This window comes from Toxoplasma gondii, chromosome X (assembly GCF_000006565.2).
Source record: "Toxoplasma gondii ME49 chromosome X, whole genome shotgun sequence".
Classification (NCBI taxonomy): Eukaryota; Apicomplexa; class Conoidasida; order Eucoccidiorida; family Sarcocystidae; genus Toxoplasma; species Toxoplasma gondii.
The window spans coordinates 4,453,463-4,474,760 of record NC_031478.1 but is presented as its reverse complement, the minus strand read 5'-3'; the positions used below and the strand labels follow the sequence as shown (position 1 = coordinate 4,474,760).

The window sequence follows — 21,298 nt, the reverse complement described above, 5'->3', positions numbered from 1 at the left end:
CTTTGGAAGCTGGTTTCCAGTGTTTCTTCCAGAATCGAGCGACACTTGAGAGTGGCCAAAAAATAGAAACGGATCAGAACAGTCACCAAAAAGCCGGCATCTCAAGGCGCAAGATGGCTTGGTGGTCGGCACGTTAACGAGATGGCACTGCGTGTAAAAACCGATCCTTGTCTGTAGGAGGAAAGACCAATTGCGGGTCTTGCTTGTTCGCCCGCGTAGGATACATCAAAACGTGTATGAGGGGATTCTGTCTGTTGAAAGAGAACGTAAGCTCCACCCCATGCTCTGTGTTTTTCTCGAGCTTCGGTTACCCCTGACAAGAACGCTTCTTCTGATTTTTGTGGCAAGGCTTGCTCGCTTCAGTTTCTCGCTTCTACAGGGAATAGGCTCAGGAACAGGTGCTGACACTTTCTCGAGAATCCTGTCGCTGCAATTTCTGAGTTCTACGATTGTTCCAGATTCCCAGGTTCCTCTTCCAACAAAATGCCCGTGCGATTCGACGGCCAAGTGGCAATCGTCACCGGTACGCTTGCTGTGGAAAAACGGTATTTCAGACTCTCAGGGCGAAGCAAACATTCGTGTCAATACCGACGTCTCGTGTACAAATTCATACCTTGTTGTATAACATCGTTTTCTCTCGGAACGAGATGCATTTGATATTAATCGGCGCTACACGGGGAAAAGGCAGACGAAATAATAACGCTCAAACGATTGTCATTGTCTTTGAGATGGGCTCATCCATCCGACACTCACAATGATATTTTTTACTCGCTTTGGGCCGTCTAGATGCTTCTTCTTCGCGCGCCTTAGTGCTGGGGAAATTCAGGGCTTGCTTTCTCTGTGGATAAGACATCCCCGAATAAGGTTACGTGATTTGATGGTTTGGTAAATTATCCGGTTGCTTGGTAATGTGGACGAAGACCCGTACTTCTCGTCTTTTTGGCCGACACTACACAATTACAGTTAACGTAGTGTAAGCGCTTCCATGTGCCCGCCCCTTCATGACGTCCTGCAAAGAAAGAGTCGTCTGAGTTCTGCGGATTCTGTCAAAGAGTTGCTTGTGAAGGCGATGAATCGCAGCAGGCCGCTGATAAACACATTTCAACAATGATTCGAGTTCAAATTGCACGTTTGGAGGGGTTGTGAGGCGAACACTTTTTCTAATTTATATACAGCCTCGAACACTGGATGCCATCGCCCTTGTCAGCCGAATGAAGACGTGGGAGTCTTGTCGTCACTGGTTTCTACAACATCAGCAAAAGAAACCAGATTCAAACCCTAGACAGATGTGATCTGTTCGTCTCACTTCCGCGACCAGCAGTTAAGCCGTATTCACTAATGCGAATGATGAAAAGCTGAAAATGTAAACCTTGTAGATCCCGGTGATGCACCCATGAACGTGAAATTAAACTGAGTTTCAGAGCGAGCATCCTCTCGCGAAATCAGACTGTCTCCCACGTTGTGCTTTGAACGAGAAGACCATATAAAGAAGTGCATGCAAACGCACATATCTACACATACACTTATACGTGGATATGCATTATTTGATTTGGTTTTAAGGACACACGGGTTTACATTCGTGTGCACTGTTGCGGCTTAGGACTGCGTTCCAGCTAGTGTGTTTCTGATGCGCCGTTGAAGACCAGGAGGAACATAAATCGGCGTCTGTGTGTTTCTTCAGGGGCGGGCGGAGGCTTGGGTCGCGAATACGCTCTTCTCCTGGCGGCTCGTGGAGCAAAAGTTCTCGTCAACGATGTCGGGGTTGCCCTCTCTGGCGCCGCGAGCGAGTCTGCGAAGAGTGAGAAAACGATCCGTTTTCACCGATTAGCAAAGCATCTGTTTGTAGTCTCGATCTTTCTTTCACGCACTCGACTTCTCCGACCTTCTCCCTTCAGAGAAAGGCTCTGGCGAGTTTCTAAAACCTTCCGGATGCCCGTTTTTCTCGTTGCTCTTCGGCATTTGCCCCGTCGTACTGGTATGTATCTTCAGTGTCCTTGTTTACCGGTTCCAAGTTCTCATGCATGGTCATCATGTTAAGTGCAGTGCCCGCGCGCTCACCCGCTTACTTGACCCTCTCTGTAGAAGAAAGGGATTTTCTTTCATCGGCTTTTCTGTTTCAGGTAAACCACCAGCAGACCAAGTTGTCGCGGATATTCGCGCGCGCGGAGGCGAGGCGGCGGCGGACTACAACTCTGTTTTGGACGGCCAAAAGATCATCGACCACGCTTTGTCGCTCTTTGGCCGAGTGGATATTCTCATCAACAACGCGGGTGTTTTGCGCGATGCTTCCTTCATGAAAATGACTCATCAAGACTGGAATCTCGTCCTCGATGTCCACGTCAGAGGCGCGTATGCGTGCACTAAGGCCGCGTGGCCTGTCATGCAGAAACAAAACTACGGCCGAATCATCATGACAGCCAGCGCCGCAGGACTATACGGAAATTTCGGACAAGTCAGCCCCTCCTCCGTGACACTAATAGTAGAGAGTGTCTGACTTCTACAAGGTCATATGTATGTTAATGTATATGCGTATATATATATATATGCATGTCTGGTTGTGTGATGTACCACAGGGCACATATTGGACAAGCCCGTCGGACTGTCTTCAAATGAGTGTTTGTATAAGCCCCTTCTTCGTCTTTTTGCATCATACATGTTTTTTCCGTAACACGGACAGAAATGCACGCATACATATATGAATCCATGCACATTCATATGCATATATGTTTAAGTATGTACAACCAAGATGTCCGTGTATAGCTTTGTTTTTAGAAGCACATGGGCGCTCGCGCATCCATGCGAAACCATGTATAAGTAATTTGAAATTCATGACTTTCACCCAGTGTGACGACTGCAGAGCGAACGAGGGTCTGGGGTTTCTGTGTAGGCCAACTACTCGACAGCCAAGTCTGCTCTCGTGGGATTTGCGAAGACGCTCGCGTTTGAGGGCGCGAAGAAGAACATCCTCGTCAACTGTATCGCCCCCCTTGCAGGTCAGTTTCAGCAGTGTTTCTTTTCCTGTGTCCATGAAGGTTTCCCTGTGTTGCACAAATGTTGCTTTTTCCTGACATGGTCGCTGACGACTCAAAGCAGGCAGCAACCTGCCTTGATTCTCACCACCACCCGCCAAAGGATCCTCTTCCATATTCTTGTGCATATCAATTCACAAGACTCGAGTTTTGTATAACTGGAGTTTAGGTACTCAACTACCGTTTCTGTGTCTGGTTTAGATTCATATCTCTGGAGTCCTAATCAGTACTGTCTAGGGACTCTCATGTCTGTGTTTATTTGGTTTGAGTTGTAGACACCCGGCCGTCTAATCCCTTCAGTAGCTGGTGTGGATTCCATCGCTCTCTCTGTCATCTGTGGTCACCAGCGTCCATGAAAAAAATGCCGGCGTTACTTCACTCTTTCTCTTTCTAGTTGCACCGCGTGGGTTGACTTTGGCATTCCTGCAGTAAAGCTGCATCGTTGCGTGGAAACCTGCCTCCGCTTTTTCCTTCTTCAGGCACACGCATGACCGCCACGGTCCTCCCGCCTGATCTCGTGGAAGCTATGAAACCCGAGTTCGTCGCTCCACTGGTTGCATTTCTCTGCAGCAAAGACTGCCGAGACTCTGGCCAGGTATGACGACAAAGTCTCGCGAGGCGAAGAAGTGCAGCTTTCCTATGCGGTTCTGACTAACGATTCCTCAAAAGCTAGTCGCTAATCATGTGGCGACTCCGTACGAACGTGACAACTAGCAGACATCCACACACACCATACATTGCATGCAAACATACGCACGCGTATTTTATCTGCTGGGTTTGCTGGATTTTGTCTTTTGTATTCCCGTAGACAATGTACGCGCGGGAGTATGGTGGATACTGCATTTAGCACGCAACAGAAAGCATGAGCTTCAAACAGTGTATGCGCCAAACGTGGGTAAAAATACAGTTCTGCCGGTACATGTGACGGGATTGGTGGGGGAATTTATCTGTTCGTCTTCGGTCTTCGTCGTATGTAATCGAAGACTCAAAACGATACCTGAATCCATACAGATGTGTGGTTAACTTTTTCCTCAATTGTTTTTACCACAATTCTGTCTTTTGAGAGTGTGTGCCAGGTCGGCGTCAGGTGATAATGGCCTGCGTGTGTTATTTGTCTCGCAAACTTCTGGGAGCCAGGATTTGTCTTCCCTGCGTCTCCATTCGTGTTTCCCTGTATCAAAGAAAGTTGTACTTCGGAGGCGATCCTCTGTTCACTTTTTCGTCGGCGTTGTTTCGGTTTAAACGCACGCGTTTCGACAGGTCCTCGAAGTCGGAGCGGGTTGGGTCGCGAGTGTGCGCTGGCAACGAAACATCGGGCATTCATTCGCCACACCTCTCAGTCCAGATGACATCGCGCGAGAATGGAGACACATCCGGGACTTTTCCGGGGAAGTGGCGTATCCAGCCTCTCTCCAGGACTCGATGTTGATGGTAAACTCATCTGCAAGTTTTTCCTGTCCAACAGAGACCGAAGATCTGATCCGTGCAAGCACGCCTGTGATTGGCGGCATACGCCAATGTCAAATGTTTCGGAATCCTCACATGCAACTGTACGTACATAGATACATATATGTGTACATGCGGTCCTCTCTGTGGACATATATATATATATATATGTACATATATATATATATATATATATACATGTCGATAGGTGGATTTTGGCGTATTTGTGTTGATAAAAGTCGATTTGAGATACGCAGGGACAGAAAGAAAGGTCTTGGAAAGACATGTGTTTTTACAGGGGTAAAACTCTTGCACATTTCCCTCTAGGTTATGCAGCAGTTGCAACAGGGCACGAAACCAACAGACAAGCGCGCGGAGCAACGTGGTGCATCAGACGCAAAGGAAGAAAAAAAATCTGGGGCAAGTGCTCAAGAAGGCTCGGCAGCCATAGGAAAAGCGGAAGTCATTTTTAAGCTGATGGACGCTTACATCAGAAACGCACCTGACGCGCGACAGAAACTCCAGGAGAAAGTTGACAGCGTTTTTGGGTTTAATGTGACAGACGGGAAGACGACTAAGTCGTGGTCCATCAACCTCAAAAAGGGAAATGCAGGTAGAGAACGAGGCGACGCCTACGAATATCTCCTAAAACTCCAATCACACGTTTCCTCTTTCTCTCCTAAAGACACTCAACGGATTTACCTGATTCCATCTCTTTATCGTCATCCCTACATATACTTGAAAACAGATAGATGAACAGGAAGGTAGACACGGATTTCACTTGGTGGAGTCCATCGGTGCAGGAGCGTAGCCGGGAGTGAAAACACGGTTCGCAACATATTTTCAACGCGTTTGCGTCTGTGCAAGTACACCTAAAAGTACATCCCTACTACTGCTACATAGACTCGGCTGACATCTGGCAGAGAAGCAAATCTCTCTTTGCGTTGCGACTCGTAGCGTGATTCGTTGTGCGTCGTTCCAGTTTCTCATGTCTGGAAAGCAGGAGATGTTTCACAGGGTCACGACGGCGTCTCTGTCCAAAATTTTTCCGCTGTTTTCTATGTTTCATCCCAGGCGGAGGCGTCGAGGACGGCTTGCACAGTTCGCCCGACGTGCTTTTCACGATGGCCGCAGAGAATTTCGTCTCCGTATGTCTGGGAACGTTGAATCCGCAAATGGCTTTTGTTCAGGGGAAAATGAAAATCAAGGGCAGCATGCAGAAGGCCACGAAATTCACGCCGAGTCTGTTTCCGCCGATTCCCAGGGAAGTCGTCGACATGACGCCCGACTTGGCAGTCGAAACCTACCTGAAGGCGAACAATTTTTCGTCTGTGCCCGCTCGCGCCTCAGCAAATGAGCCACCAAAGAAAGAAGAAAAAGACGCGAAGCACGGATCCGGAAAAGCACAAGTGCCGTCTCCGCGTGCGAAACAACTCAAAAGCATGACTCTCTACGAAGTCATGAAGAGGCACCTGGCGACGCCTGAAGGAGAAAAACTCGTGAAAAAGGTCAGGTGGTTTGAGATCAAGGTCTGGAAAGCTGCGAAAGAGGCGAACCCCTTATTGCCACCAAAGAGCTCCCGCAGTCTCCCCGCGAAAGCCATGCACACCCTTACATACACCGTAAAGTACATATATGCATCTATACATCTTTGTACATGGAACTAATAGCCGGACACATTTTCATTTCTATACGTGAACGATTGTATGTATATATATATATATATATGTATACATCTGATAGGGAGACACGTTTATATATACGCATTTATATATACATATATATGCTATAAGCGTGCGTGAGTGTACGTGGACGGGTGGCTTCTGCAGATAGATCACAGATGGCGGCACGCAAGGAGGTAGATGTCTCTCTGGCTCGTGTTTTCCTTCTTAGATCAAAAGCGTCTATCGACTGAATATTCTCCCGCGCAAGGGCGCGGACCCCGTGAAAGTTATTTTGGATCTGAAGAACATGCCGCCGTCAATTCGCGAAGAAGCCGAGCAGGAACATGCAGCGTGCGACTGCACCATCACTTTGTTGGACGAAGATTTCGTGAAACTCGCCCTGGGGAAGATGAATCCGCAGCTTGCTTTTGTCCAGGGAAAGATCAAGCTGAAGGGATCGATGCAGGCTGCCCTCAAGTTCACGCCAGACATCTTCCCCAAAACCAGTCGACTATAGAAAAAGTCTGGAAAAAATGGCATCCCAGACACAAGACTTTTGCCCGGAAGTGGAACAGGTCAGCAAGAAATACACTTACGTAGATTTTCACAACTCGGCATGACCAGAAGCATAGAGACAACAAAAGGCATCATGGTGTTAGGAGCCGGACTCAAGGCTTACACACTTCCCCCTGGGTGTCTTTGAAAGAGTAGCTTCATAAAGGCTATTTCAGTTTTTTCTCTGGTCCCTCGTGGTACGTGCCGCATAATTTCGTGGTGGTCCCGAACGTAAAGAAAAACAGACGAAGCCTTTTTCGGGGCAGGATAGAGATTATGACTTCGACTACAGCTTCAGATCTTGACAGTCTTTGTTTGCCGAATCCACGTTCTATTGCGGAAGGAAGAAAACAGGAAACGAAGACAGGGAAGAAGAACGAAAAAAATATGAGGAAACACAGAAGGAACGGCTTTGTTTAAGAGAGTATATGCTGCGAATTGAACTTATCAATAACATCTTGAACGTCTTTGGCTATTAGCCGGGAACGCAGGCCGGCTCCAAAGGTCCGCATCAGGACGCCGAGGTCTAACCGAAATCGAAAGGCTGATTTGAGAATCACTGCATCTAACACACTGGAAGAAATGAAGCGACACACACACAGAGGTAGAGAAAAATACAATCACACATCGAGTTTCAAGAGCAAGTAAATGTATATATATATATATATATATATATGGGGGGTATGATTTCGTGGAGTGGATGCATGTGTATACGTGCGTCCCTACAGATCGACGGGTTAGGCGAACAGAGAAATCCGGATTTAGAGTTTTACGACGATGTTTGAATGGAAGCTTGATGAGAGTCATCTATTTGAATCAGTCATGTGTTTTTGTCTACCATTTCTTGCGCACATGCTCTTTGCAAGACAGACACTCTGTAGCTTGAGTAGCGGTCCTTCGGCAATATGAAGTATCGGGTGTGGGTCGGTTGTCGCATTTGGGCGGGTAAACGTGCCGAGCCCGCGAGTCTGTCCCGGAGTGAAGATGTCCAGAAGTTTGCAGAATTGCTCGTGGATTTCTGCACGCTTTCAGAGAACAAAACTACTTTCAAGCTAACGTGATGCAGGTTGAACAGCCGCAGTTTTTGGTGGTTTCGAATCTATTACTACGACCACTCAAAAATCTCTCCTCGGGAACAGTGTCCGCTGGGTGGCCTGGCAGCTTTAGACAAAGGCCCCGAAAAAGGGCTTCCGCCAGTCTTTCTGTGAGTCCCCCCCTCTTTGGGTGAAGAGGCGGTCCATGTTAGCGGGTGTTCGGCCGATAGAGATATTTGCCGAAAGCATCATGGAACGGGCAACGATTTCCAAAGAACGGGAGCGAGGGTGAAATGCCAGCCTTTTTCAAGCGATAGTCCACGCTCGATCTTACACTGCATATTACTGCTTTGATTGATTCCAGGCTGGTGTAGCCTGCCATTCCATGAATTAGACTGTGTTTTCTGAATCGCTTTTCCTCTGTTACTGGAGGAAGAGATTCTATTTCAATCTGCGAAGCACTGGCGAAAGGCAGACACAGGCCGTGAATGGCGATTACCTTGAACGATGTGTTCGGCCTCTGTTCCGCTCCACGAACCTCAAACCTGAGCTGAACCTTTCGGGAACCACACGCCAACTGTGAGCAGCCACTTCATCTAAATAGACACAAGGAACTTGACGACAAGCATTGCTAGATTTATCTAACGACAAAAAGACATCAAATGAGACATCAGATGTTAGGGGTTGTTGATAGAGGGATGTTAGAGATTTAACCTAGACGTACGTACACACTGTAACTGGATACTGTCTCTGACAAATGATCCTCGATCCATGGCTACAGTCATAGATTAGCCAACGAATCTTACACCTGTAGACGAAGGTCTCTTCAACTCAAACTTCATACAAGCACTGCTTATCTCCATCTGTGCATCAACGTGGCGCTGAATATCTTGTTAAAGAAGTAGCAGAATCTGAGTTAGTCCTTTTGATGGTCCAGTTGGGTTCCAGTAAAGAGGTGCCGCTCTCTTGGGGTTCGCTTTCTTGCATCTCTTGCAAATCACCCTGGGTTCTCTCTGATCCTCAGTGTGAACCTAATCTAGGGCTTGCGAGACCCTGGCGACCAAATAGCGTCCACTCTACCCATTCGAACTTGTTCGAAATGAAGAAATCGATTCGAAGCCGCCTGTGTGCCCCGTGAACGCAACTCTAGGCACTTTAGCATCTGTCCTTCACCACCGGTTCTTCTTTTTTCTGTATACTGGTTACTGTGCGAAAGACCACCGCAGCAACTCGCAGATAGACCCTTAAACTGTGAGTTTTTCTTTGCCGCGCTGGCCTTGGTTCGCTGTAGAGACAGATTCCTGCTTAGGCGGGAGGTGATCCCAATTGGTCCCAGGCAACCAGATCGTGCTGGCAAGGTCAACAAATCACGTTTCATGAATACATTGAGTGAGCCTCTTTCGATTTCCGCGAACGGGGTTACGGGGTAGTTTTCTTCGCCTCCTTGGTCCGTAGGATGAAGAACCAAACATATCTAGAGTGGTGTTTAAAGGGGATGCAGCTTTCGTTTGTCCTCAGGACAAAAAAGCACAGCCAAATGACAGTCTGCCGCAGTCTCCGTCGGGCACAAGGATCACCATAATTTCGTAACCTGAACGGTGTGCGGTAGAACCTGCAGTAGCGGTAAAAAATGAAGAGGCGAGTATCATCAACACACAGACCAGGCGAAGAAGCGTTCTCCACTTCCGGAATGTGTGGCAGGTCACCAATAATCCAACCTTCTGAAAAAATCTAGACGCCAGAATGATACCGCGACTCCTCAAAGTACAAGGTCACTGCAACTACTGACTATGGCTCTAGTTGAGATGTTACCCGCCAGACATCACGAACAGCGAGTTCGCTGAGAAATAACAGCTCACCCTGCCCGTGAACGGACAAAGAAAAAGGGTGGATTGCAAGCAACGAACGGACCGGTAGATTTCTGATTTTTTCCTCTCTCCCGGGATGTGCATGGAACGGAAATGCTGAGGCTGCTGACAAAAAACCGAAACGCGTTGCATGTTTTTTCTCAGCGCAGGCCGGTGGGGGGGGAAAGAGCCACACAGAACGAGACCGGGGCTTTCTCCTTCGTTTCACGCAGCGATCCCCTGTCCATTCCGAGAATTTCTCCCAAGAGTGTCCTGTCTAGCAAGAGAAAAACGGATTCTGGCAGTCGTTCCTTTTTGCGGGAAGCTGCCCTGCTGTGGATTTGCACTGCGAACGAGGCTCAGCTGAGTTGCGCCGTCCACGAAAAAGCGTGTGTCTCCCTTTTCCGTCTCCCGTTGCCGTTATTTCACCTTTGTCGTGCCAAAACGGATTTCCGGATTGCTCTTTTCTGCACGGCAGCTCTTCTGAGTGTCAACTGCCTCCTTTGTTCCAGCGTTTCTTCGCCTTTGTCCCGGTGCACCCCCTCGATTGCGACAAGACCTCACGCAGTGTCTTTCCCCGACCGCAGAATCTTCCCGCCACACAGTACGCCGTGGCATGTCCAGGAAATTCCCGCGGCGTCTGGTCCTCCCGACGACGAAACTCACCCCGTAAAGCGAATCGAGCGAATCCGAGGGCACCAGGAATTCTTGAGGCGAGTCTCGGGGCCTGCGCGCCGCTGGCAGGCACCTGTTGCTGTCTTTTCCTTGTCTTGCTGGACTCTTCTCCCTTCCCGTCCACGCGACATGTAGCAAAAGCCGCCCGCTCCAGCGGCGTCCCAGCAGGCACCTTCCAGCGGCACGACTTTCGCTTTCGCTCTGGTGTACATACACCACACAGCCTCGCCCCGGCTTCGCGCTCGGCGCTCGCAGGTGCGCTCGGATTCCGGCTTTCTCCACCCAGGTCTTTCCAAACGAAAATGGCGACCAGTTTGCACAGCCGCCTCGTGGCGGCGATGCCAAGAAACCCCGCAGAGTTGAGCAGAGCGTTCGACCTTGACGATATGGTCCAGAAGAAACCTCGCCGCCAGTCCTCCGGCGTCGTTGTTCCTGGCGGAGCGCGGGGCCTCGTCGTCCGGACGTACCGCGGCATTCTGGATGGATCTGAAGACGAAGATCCAGGTGGGCAGCAGCCTGTCTCACAAAGGGGTACAGATTGACATGCAACTGCTCTTCCGCGGCTCGGTTCACACGCCCACAGGGTGCCGAGGCACCAGGGCAACCGGAGAGGACAGGAGGTGCCTTCGCTTTGTCGGCAGCAAAGAGGCTTCTCGTCTCTCTGAAGTTTTCTGCTTTGGCTCTCGGTGTTAACTGCGCGGCTTCCAACACTTGTATTCTTGCCTGTTCGGTTTCCCGCTCTCTCTGTCGCTCTCCTGCTTCCCCCTCACTCGCGCATGCACCGTCGGTTTGCGGAGAAGCTCTCACCCTCTATGCGAATAGGCATGTTTCATTGTTTCATGCATACATATAGATCGCATAAACATGTAAATCACCTACGGGTGCCTCGTTTCCCGCGATCTTCTGCAGTCGAAGTCGGCCGCTCTCTCCGAGAGGCAAAAACGTTGGCTGTACCGACTAAACACTCTCTGTGTGCATTCCACGTTCTGCACTGCCACGACTCTAGACGCGAAGAAAAATAGGCGGGAGGAGTCAGATCTGTTTATGTTTTGTACGGACGTAGATGTGTGTATCTGTGTTCATGTGTGCGTGTACATACTGTACATATGTGCAATATGCATATAGGTAAGTGTTCGTGTATGCATGCACGCATGAATGAATGGGCAGGTGACTATGTCTCTCGTTGCTGCAGACTCTGTGAACCCCGAGGCTCATGAAGTGCAAGTTGCTTGGGCAGACGGCAGCGTGGAAAACATCGCGAGAGAGCAAATTGAGTTGCGTAAGAGCACACAACGGAGACTCGGTGGGGAGAATAGATGCAGGACGCAGACGTAGAAAGAGCCGCTGGTGTTCCTCCTGTTTTTCCAAGCTCAAACATCCAGACGACAATCCATCGATGCTGTTCTCTCAGTGTCCACGGAGGTGTACATATCTATGTGTATCTCTATGTATATATTTATGTAGGCGTGCATCGTTTCCAGCGAGTTTTTGGGTGTACGTACACGACAAAAAATGCACACTTGCATTCCTTCTGTTTCTTTGAGATCGCGACTTTGTTTTGGCGCCGTCACTGGCATCCAGGTCCTTCTCTCCACCTCCGAATTTGGCGACATGTGCTCAGATATGTGTTCAGCTCGTCTGCGGTTTTTCAAATATACGCTGGAAGCCAGTGCTTCCACCAGCGCATGTGCACGAGGCAAAAGTCCGCGTTGCCGCAGTCTGTGTGCGTCAAAGCGCTTCTCTCGGTGTTGTTCAACTGCATTCGATTTGCCTTTTTTGCGAACATGTCCTGTGGCTCCGGGCTCGTACCTGTCCCTCCCGTTGGCGTCTCGGATTCGTAGCTGAGTCGCACCTTGGACGAGCACAGAGGCAGGCAGTGAGTCCTTGCATTCGTTCGCAAACGGAGTTTTTCTGTGTGCAGTGGATCGACCGTTCTACGCGGGAGACTTGGTGGTGGGGCAAGACGGCAAGAGTCTGGGCCTCGTGGTAGAGGTGAAGCAGATTGCGGACGTACGTCTGGTCTCCTCGCGAGCGACCCGGCGACCGAGTGCGCTTGCGGGTCGAGCCTCTCGGTCGAGTGTTTTGAGCGTCGACAGCGTCTCCTCCTTTTCTTCTCGTCTGGCGACCAGAGGCCCGCGGGGGGTCTCTGCAGCTGCGCTGCCCCTCGCAGATCCCTTGGAGCCTGTGAGGCTGGAAGGTCTGCAAATCAATGCCCTGGGGTCTCTCCCGCTTCCCCACGAGCCGCCGCTGCTCCGGCCGCTTCAGGCCTTTGAAGTCGGCACACCCGTTATCAAAGGTGGACATCTTGGCGCGGTCATCAACTGCAAGGTCGACTACCTCGTCAAACTCGACTCTGGACATGAATTCACTCTCGAACACGGGTGCTGATCCTCTCGACGCAGCAAACAGGGCAGAATCACATGCATGCTGTCGACGGATTTCTACATGCATGTACATCCATGTATATATGTGGACAGATACACGCAATACCTATACACAAAACTAATATATATATATATATATTGTGTACAAGCAATATATATATATATATGTATGTATGTATATTTAGATAGATAGACAGATAGAGATGTAGATATGTCGGTGTGTTTTGGGTCTTCTTCGACTGTGTGAGGTTTTCGAGAGGTGCATGCGTGTCTTGTTCTCGCCAAAAGAAAGAGCACGGTGTCGCTTTCCCTCGCTTCTCTCTGTCGCAGGATGGAAGGGGTGCGGCCAGACCCGCGGCAGGGATATCCGACGGAGGCGTACGGGCTGTTCCCGTCGCAGCGAATTTACGTGACAGGCGAGTGGCTTCGCGACTTCCAGGAGCAGCTGCAGACGCGCCAGGAGCGACGCGAGCGCGCGGGAGAGGCCGAAGAAGACACGGTGGAGGCCCACCGTCTCTGTCGCGGTAGGCCGAGAGCTAACAAGACGCGAAAGGAAGAAGAAAAGAGCAAACAGAGCAGAAGAAAGGTGAAAAAAACGCATACGAAGCAGCCAGACCAGCGGCCGAGGAGCGAGGGAAGAGACAACGTTTTAAAGGTTGAGGACAGGAAGCCGAGAGATAGAAGGGAATGGAGAGAATGAATGGAGAGACAGCGGGGGTCGGGGAACAAAGAACAGAGACAGAACGGTGAGAGAGGGAACCTGAGTGTGAGGTGAGGATGTTCGGGGCGACAAGCAAGAGGTCAGTGAAGGAGCATTATGTTGGAGAGGAGAGAAAGGTGCGTTTGTGGGCTCTTTTTCATCGAAAGACTCGTTTTTCTTCGGTTTTCGGCAGGTGTAGTGAAGAGCTTCGCCGTCCGCAGAGTCAAGGTGAACTGGCTTCTGGAGGACAGCGAAACCTGGTCCTCTGCACCGCCTTCTCAACCCCTCGCTTCGCAAGCGACTGAACATGACTGCTCTGAACTTCTTCCCCTTCAGCAATTCGTCCTCCGTCTCGGGCAACCTGTCTACGTCAACATTCGCCACAATCCGACTGCCTCCCTTCTTGCTGCTGTGAATCCACCTCTAAACGGTTCGTCTCTAAACGCTTCTGCTGTACACTCCTCTCCTCCAAACGCGTCTTCTCTGAACGCTTCTTCGTCAAATGGATCTTCGGTCAACATATCTGCTGTAAATGCATCTTTAGCCCCATGCGTTTTTCAATCTGTTTTACCTTCCTCCGAGGCCGGTGTTTCTCCGGAACTCAAACGCTCCGCTCTCGACGCAGCAGAAACCGTTTCTGAAGATCCACACTCGGTATCGAATCCGACTCTTATTACAAACAGCTCCTCTTCGTCCTCTTCTTCTCCCGCTTCTTCTTCCTCCTCTTCTCTCTCCTGTTCTTCCTCGGCTTCTCCTGAGGATCCTCTGTATCGTTTGGGCGTCGTCGAGAGCGTCTCGACTCGCTGCTGCGTTCTGTGGGAAGATGGGAGGGTGAGTCAGGAAGCAGGTCGCGCGCTGACGCCGGTGAACGTGGACCGAGTCCCGCTCGCTCACTCGGAGTTTGTGGTGGGTCTGGCGATTCTCCCGCACATGTTTGTGACGAAGAAATTTACGCAGGACGATCTCGAGAGTGCCGCGCGCGAGGAGGAGGCTGCGGAGACTCGCGCCCGCGCCGCAGGCCCCGCCTGGTGGAACGCGCCGTACTTCGGAGACACCGAACTGGGTCCCCACACTTCGGTCCCCGACGAACTGAAGGCGGTGGAAGTCGTTCGCGCGCTCTCGAAAGTTTCTCGGGAAATAGGAATCGCCGAGTATTTGGGCCGCACCCCTCTCGAGGTGTCTCCGTTCGACTCGCACAGCCGCGACAGAGCGCACCGAAGTGACAGAGGCGCAGAGCGAGCTGGAGACCGAGCAACGGACAGAGGGTCGGAAAGAGCAGGCGAGAGAGGAGAACGCGAACAGAGAGAACGGGGGCAGGAGAGAAGAGGGGGATTTCCAGCTGGAAGGCGACGCGAGAGGAGAGGACGCGACGGCGAGCTGAGACAGGGCGACCGGGAGACAGGTCAGCCTCCTCGCGAGACAGACGTCGCGGAGACTCGACCGGCTGCCGAGGAACACAACCCAGAGCAGCCAGGCCAGGAAAGGGGAGAGAACGGAGACAGAGCGAATGAGAGAGGAGACGCGAGTGTAGAGCAGGGAGGCGGCGTCAGCAGCGACGAAGACGCTTGGGAAGACTGCGGAAGCGAGGAAGGCAGCGCAGAGTCGGAGGCGAATGGCTCTGCGAGGCAAGAGCCTCTCGGAATTCGAGAGGCGCGGCTGCCGTGTGGACTCGGGCCTGGCCTCGTCACTGGCGCGAGTGTCAGGGACGCGGTCGGTCACTTGCAGGAGCTTTTCCAGTGTCTCCAAGACGCCGTCGGCCCCGCGAACTTGGGCTTGCCGATCTACAAGAGAGTGCCTGTTCTCCGCAGTGTTCCCGTCAGCGACGAAGGCGAGGAACGTCGAGATCCCCGCGCTGAGGGCAGCGGCGACGCAGGCGCCGAGCCGCGTGGAACGCCAGAGCCTTCTGCGCGTTCGGAAGCGAACGCCGAGTCGGCACAGAAGGCGAACCCCACCTGGAGTCGACACAGCTCTGACGGAAGCTCGGATGCTTCTTCGAGCTGTCCACGCGCAGTTGTTCGGCGTTCGCGTTCTCCCGAGGCAGAGGCGCCGGCGCGGCTTCATGCGCTGGTGGGTCGGATGGAGAGCGGCGAGTGGCGAAGAGAACTTTTTCAGTTGGTCGAGTTTGTGCGCATGGCGAGCCCAAGCGCAGCGGGAGACGGATCCTGGGCTCTGGACACTGCGCAGATGCAGGGCGTTCTTAACTGCGTGATGGCGCTCAGAGGCGAGGCCGCGCTGGCCGCGTTGAACCGCGCGCGGGGCCGAGAGGCGCGGGAGGTTGGTGTAGTCGTCCGCGTCGATTCAAAAGAGAAACAAGCGACGGTCGCCTGGCTCGCAGATCCGCAAGCCTTCTTTGGTGAGGCCGAGGGGGAAAAGCGCCGAATGACGATGCGCTTTCAGGTCGGAAAGAGGCAGGGAAGGGCGCGGGGATCGAGGCCATGGAGACGCAAAGTGTATGTTGTGTATGTACACACTTGACAGGGTCCGCGGACGGGGCTCGTCCGCACAGAGACACCCAGCGAACTCAGGCATCGTCCTCCGCATTTGCGTACAAGGCAAGGAAGTCACCGTCTCCTTGTCTACGTAGTTTTGTCTTGTGCACCTAGTCTCACGGAAATGACGGAGAAAAAAAAAGGATGTCTTTATGAGTAGATGTTTACCGACATCGAAGTACAGCTCACTGCAGGGCTACGTGCCCATATATATATATATATATATTTATTTATTTATTCGGCGTAACTGTACACATGCACATCTCCATAAATGTGTGAGTATGTGTGTTGGTATATCGCGAGTGTGGTCGCGGCTCTCAGAAGCGAACGCAGAGAGAAGGGCTTCCAGAGAGGCTATCTGTTGTGCCGCTGTGAATTCGTCGAACGCAAAGGCACTGAATCCGTGGAAACATGTTTTCAGACCGCGCGCGGCGTTTGCGGGAGAAAATGGCCGAGACCGACGAGGAGAGGAGTGGAAAGGATCTGGCGAGGGTCACCGAGCGTCAGCTGGCGCGCTTCGGCATTGCCGTGAGTGTTTCGAGTCTCGAGTCTCTGCAGGTTTCAGGTAGTTTAACGTGAGAGCAGAACGAAACCAAAAGACTCCCCTGACTGCGGAACTTCGTTGAACACCCTGGACGAAGAAAAACTGAGCCAGGCGCAAATGACGAAAGGAACGACCAAGGCAGGTCCCGAGCGCAAGTGCTTTTTAAAACTGGAGGACCTTTTCTGACTAGATTCAGATCCACATAATTGTTCAGTGTGTGCCTGCTCACATGAAAGTACGTCATCACTTACATAAATACATCCATACATAGAAGCACAGAGATATGTATATGTATCTATTTGTGTGTGGTTGTATGGACACCTAGGTATGCTTGTATACGCGTGTGGATGTCTGTAAGTGATTCGTATTTGAGAGCATCCGTTGATATGAACTACATTTTCCGAATGTATGCCGAGTCTCCGTCGTCCTGAGCGCATGCGTTTTCTTCAGATGTGGTGTGGAGGCCGACAGGAGCCTCCGCGAGACGACGCAGCGGGAGCGCTGTACACAACCACTGCAGGTACAGTCGGCTTTTCTCAGTTTTCTTCTCGAGAAAAGTAAAGCTTTCAATTTGAAATCTAGAACGCTACTCAAACTTCAAATCGCAACCCAGCGTAGGGTCTTGTCTCGTGATTCTTCGTGAAAATGGGTCTCTCAGTCTTCTTTGTTCCATCTTTAAATTCGGGGAGCAGTGGCATTCATAATGTGAAGTGCGGCATCGACCTTTGTCCAGCAAGTTAATCTCAAAGCCAACGTGTCTCCTGAGTCGTTTTTCCAGATTCTAGTAAACGCGATACAGCAATGAGTAGCCGTGTCTCCAAAAAGTCGTGAGACCATGGAAAAGGGCCTTCCTGACTGTATGTACACCCGGCAGTACCCTCGGGAGGAAAGTGCTGGTTAAGACGGTGCGCCAACTTGTTTTTCTAGTTTTTCCAAGGCGGAGCCTTTCGTTTTCAATGTGGTTTCGACCCTCTTGCGCTGAGAAGTAGATCTCTGGGGTGCGAATCCAAGCCGCTAGTGCGGTTGTAGAGAACGAACGAGAAGCCAGCTGGTTTCTGCAGTATAACGGGGCTTCCAGCCGCCCTGCGATCGATAACTATTGGACAGACTGGGAAAGCGCTTTGTGAGAACGTATGTCAGGGACAAGTGTCTCGCTTTTTCGATGCGCGCCAAAGTTATGAGGTCGTCTGTGACAACTTAGATCTCTTGTTCTACGAGAAAAGCAGATTTTCGTGGGTTGCCTCTGCGTTGTTCAGAAGACTACACGGCCGACGAGGTCGCGGAGCTCGTGCGAATGGAGACTGTGCCTCTCGCAGAGTTGTCGCCTCTCAGTCGCTTCCTCTTTTTCCCTGGAGACTGTGCACTTCTTGTAGACGACGCGGCGCGTCTGGCAGGCGAGAGCAAATCGGGAAGAGACGACGAAAGCTCCAGTTTGGAGCAACGAGAAAACGCAAAAAAAGACAAAGTTTACCTCCAAGTCCTTGCAGTAAGTTGGGCTTCAGTGAACCTGTCCAAAGAAAAGACATCGATTCGGATCTCTGCATGTGCATGTTAATAAAGTCATATATATTATATATAAATGTATGTGTGAATTTGTTCGACTACATGCGTATTCTTATATTTTTACGTAGATAAAAATAGATAGATCGATGTCTCTTGTGTGCATCTCTGCAGGTGTATGTGTGTCTAGGTATTTTTGTGTGTAGAATGGTTAGGTTGTTCATGCTCTGAGGGCGTCGCGAGAGCGTTTCCAGGTTTCCACGAGTCAGTGGAGACTGCGCTTTCGTGTCTGGTTTTGCAGGGTCGTTGAGAAATGCGGTTTGTCTCGCGCGAAAACCCCTGCCTGGTTCCCCTTTCGATTGATACGCTTTTCCGACTCGAACATGTTTCTTTAACTTCGAATTGCGTTTCAGGCTTGCGGAGGCCTCGTCTGGTGCCGCACATTTGACGGCCGCGTGGCGCCGTTCGCGCCCACCGAACTCGTCCCCCTCAACACTCGGTGGTGTGACATGGAACTGTCCTACGAAGAAGTGAGATTTCTGGGAAGCTGAAGATGCCAAGCGCGTTCCCTTTCCCCCGTTCTCCGTCTCCCAGTTGTCTCTCTTCAGCTCCTTGAGGTGCTGTCTCTTCCTGCGTCTCCCTCGCTCCCTGTGGGTGTCTCTTTTCTTCTGTCTGTTGCTCCTGTCGCTCTGCCGTTCTCTTTCCTCTCTCCGTCTACACGGTGTTCTCTGAAGTCCTCCTGTTTCTTCAGTCTTCGGATGAGGAGTCCGAGTACTCCGAGGCAGACTCTGACGGCAGTAGCGAAGACGACTCCGAGGACCGAGAGACGCAGTCCTACGAAAGCTCCGATCTGGGTCAGAAACGAAAAAAATCCAAACGTCGCCTGATGAACGGGAAGCTCTCTCCTCAATACATCAAGCGTTGGAACCGTATATGCATTTGTAGATATACACAAAGTCCAAGTCATACTTCTGTGGATAAATCTACGCATGTAGATGTGCATATGTTTGCTTGTATGTATATATATATATATATATATATATATATGCGTGTGTGTCCAGAGGGAGAAGAGAGGTAGATATGAAGCCGAATTTCTTGTAGGAACCCAGCACGGGCATGGAGAAAGACATTTCGGTGGCTTTGTGTCTACATAGACAGAGAAAGAACTCTATGTTTAGACCATGACAGAGAGCGAGAGCAGAGGCAGATGCAATACTCCATAAAGTGTACATGCATCTAAATATAGAGGTGGATATGTAAAGTGTCTGTGTATTGAATGCGTGTGACCTCAGACGAATGGGGAAGCGACTCTGGAAGTACCAACGTGACAGATCTCTCAGACCCCGTCGGCAACGGCCCGAGTCGGTGCAGCAGTGTAGAGAGAATGAGTGATCGATCTCAAGACGTCGCTGGCGGCTGATGCTTCCCTTACTCTCCTCTTCTCTTTTTCTCCTTCTCTTCTTTCTCCTCGTCTCCTCACTCGTTTTCTTCGTCTTTCTGTCCTTCAGCGCAGTCTTCTTGTCTCCCTTCTTCTCTGCCTCTGTCTCCACGCTTTCTCCTTCTCCCGCTGTGCCGTCATTTCTTCTTCCTCCCCTCTGCCTCTTTTTCTTTCTGCTCCGGGGGACTTCCTCTCCCCGTCTTGGAGAGTCCGTCTTTCTCTTTGCATGCGAGAGCTGTTTGGTTTATTTCATTCTGAACGTCGGAGAGTGGATGCGCAGAAGCGCTGGAGAGGAGAGGAAAACCGCGGCGTTATTTTGGATTTCTGGAGGCGCCGTGTGGAGGTCGGGGTGACGCGGAGATTGTAACTCTAGAAAACGGCCGAATAAGAGAGCCCGAGGGAGACATTCAGAGACGATGCACGCTCGTCAATGTTTTTTGCGGGAGACTCAAAAAGGCGGCGAAAACGAGAAAAGACCCGACGAATCAAAGAACAAGAAAAACTGCAAGATTGCATGCACTTGCATGCCTGCTGTTGGCCCGGGCGTCTCCTAGAAAATGGGTCAACTCTTGAAATTTATCAAAAGCATCCACGTGTGTCTGTTCATTCACATAAAATACATCTACATGGATCTATGTAGGCCTCTTTACTTCGTCTGTTTCTGCCTTTTAGTCGAATATTTAAACGCTTCTGTCTCTGCATTTGTGCATGTGTGTACAGCTATACATATGCAGGTATATACATGTATGTGCGTATATTTGTACATCCTTTCAGGATACACGCACTTGCCCCAGTCTAGCGTCTTCACCTCTGGTCTAACTTGCCCTTTCTTTCGAATGACTAGGCCTTTCTCTCTCTACTTCATCTACGCTACACACATGCACACGCAGACATTTTTTTATTTACGCGTATTTGTATTTCTTTTGTTTTTCTGGTGCAAATATTTTTTGTGCGAACGAAGCGAGCGGTAAACAACGGTGTGAGTGTCCGACCTTCGTGCGTAATTCTGAAAACTGAATTTTTTTATTGCTGGAAAGCGCCTCAATAAGCGAATACGTCGAGCGCGAGCGATCTGAGAGCGCGCCGAAAGCATTGTTGGATACTTGAAATATTTTTTGCGCTGCACAACGACGCAGAAACAGATTGACTTTGCCCCTGATTTGAATCAAGAAGCGGCACGCCACACACCGCAGCATTTCAGTCATGTTATTGTCGGTGCTACCTTGGGCTTCTTTTTTACTCAGGGTGTGCATAGCTCTCCAGTTATATACGTACCAGTAGAGACAATATACACTTATAATGTGATAATAACCATACATGGTCTCACGAAGATCTTTAGGGGTTTTAAGGAGTTTCCGAGGGAAGGAGAACGGTCTCTCCGTTCAGGCGAGGTGCCTGCGAAAATGTCTGCGCGGGGCTGGAGCGAAACCGTGACTTTGTAAAAGTTTTGCCAGGCACCTCTCCAGAAGTCGCGTTGTTTGCCGTAGGACTTTTCGCCTTTTCTGCGGTGTCTATCTTGCTGTCATACCTCTCTTCTGGGACTTCGTTTTTTTCCTTTCTCTCCCTTCCTTCTCTCGCTCCTCTCTCTTCTTTCTCTGTCTTCCCTCGCGTTTTCTTCTCTCTGTTTCCTCTCTGCCCTTGTTGTCTCATATTTGTCGTTTTTGTCTCTCTTCTCTCTCGCTTTCCTCCTGGATTCACAACGAACTGTGCCAAGTGCTCGGTTGCTTTCCCTCCGGTCTTCTGGGTGTCGTTCGTTCTCTCAGCTGCCTCGGCCTTGAATAGCCAGTGTGTTTCACGCGGCAAAAGCATGAGGCACTCTTTGTTCACGTAAATGAAATTGTGAAGTATGAAGGGCCACGCGAGAACCTAGACTCGCCTAGACGGCGAGCTCCCCCGCTTCATTCTCTGCGTTCGTTTGATTTTCTTGTCTCCTCGCTTGCTGAGATGGCTTGAAGAAGTCTCTTCTCCTTTTTCTAGCATTTGCATGCGTTCG

The 21,298-nt window shown here is 50.6% G+C and overlaps 2 protein-coding genes across 2 annotated transcripts; both read left to right on the top strand.

Moving 5' to 3' along the window:
• Positions 1 to 483: 483 nt before the first annotated feature.
• Positions 484 to 7,118, top strand: HAD2SCP2 (sterol carrier protein-2 HAD-2SCP-2; the record flags this gene model as incomplete). The annotated part of the gene is made up of 9 exons (XM_002368856.1): positions 484 to 523; positions 1,682 to 1,798; positions 2,133 to 2,452; positions 2,888 to 2,993; positions 3,509 to 3,624; positions 4,290 to 4,460; positions 4,803 to 5,088; positions 5,550 to 5,983; positions 6,369 to 7,118. 9 exons carry the CDS (start codon positions 484 to 486, stop codon positions 6,654 to 6,656), a joined length of 1,878 nt encoding a protein of 625 aa, XP_002368897.1. The 3' UTR covers positions 6,657 to 7,118.
• A 2,720-nt stretch (positions 7,119 to 9,838) lies between these two features.
• Positions 9,839 to 20,345, top strand: TGME49_234560 (hypothetical protein). Its single transcript, XM_002368855.2, has 11 exons — positions 9,839 to 10,754; positions 11,443 to 11,529; positions 12,172 to 12,631; positions 12,965 to 13,158; positions 13,528 to 15,687; positions 16,245 to 16,351; positions 16,818 to 16,887; positions 17,624 to 17,853; positions 18,281 to 18,397; positions 18,619 to 18,721; positions 19,160 to 20,345. The coding sequence occupies exons 1-11, from the start codon at positions 10,553 to 10,555 to the stop codon at positions 19,285 to 19,287; spliced, it is 3,858 nt and encodes a 1,285-aa protein (XP_002368896.1). The 5' UTR covers positions 9,839 to 10,552; the 3' UTR covers positions 19,288 to 20,345.
• Positions 20,346 to 21,298: the final 953 nt, after the last annotated feature.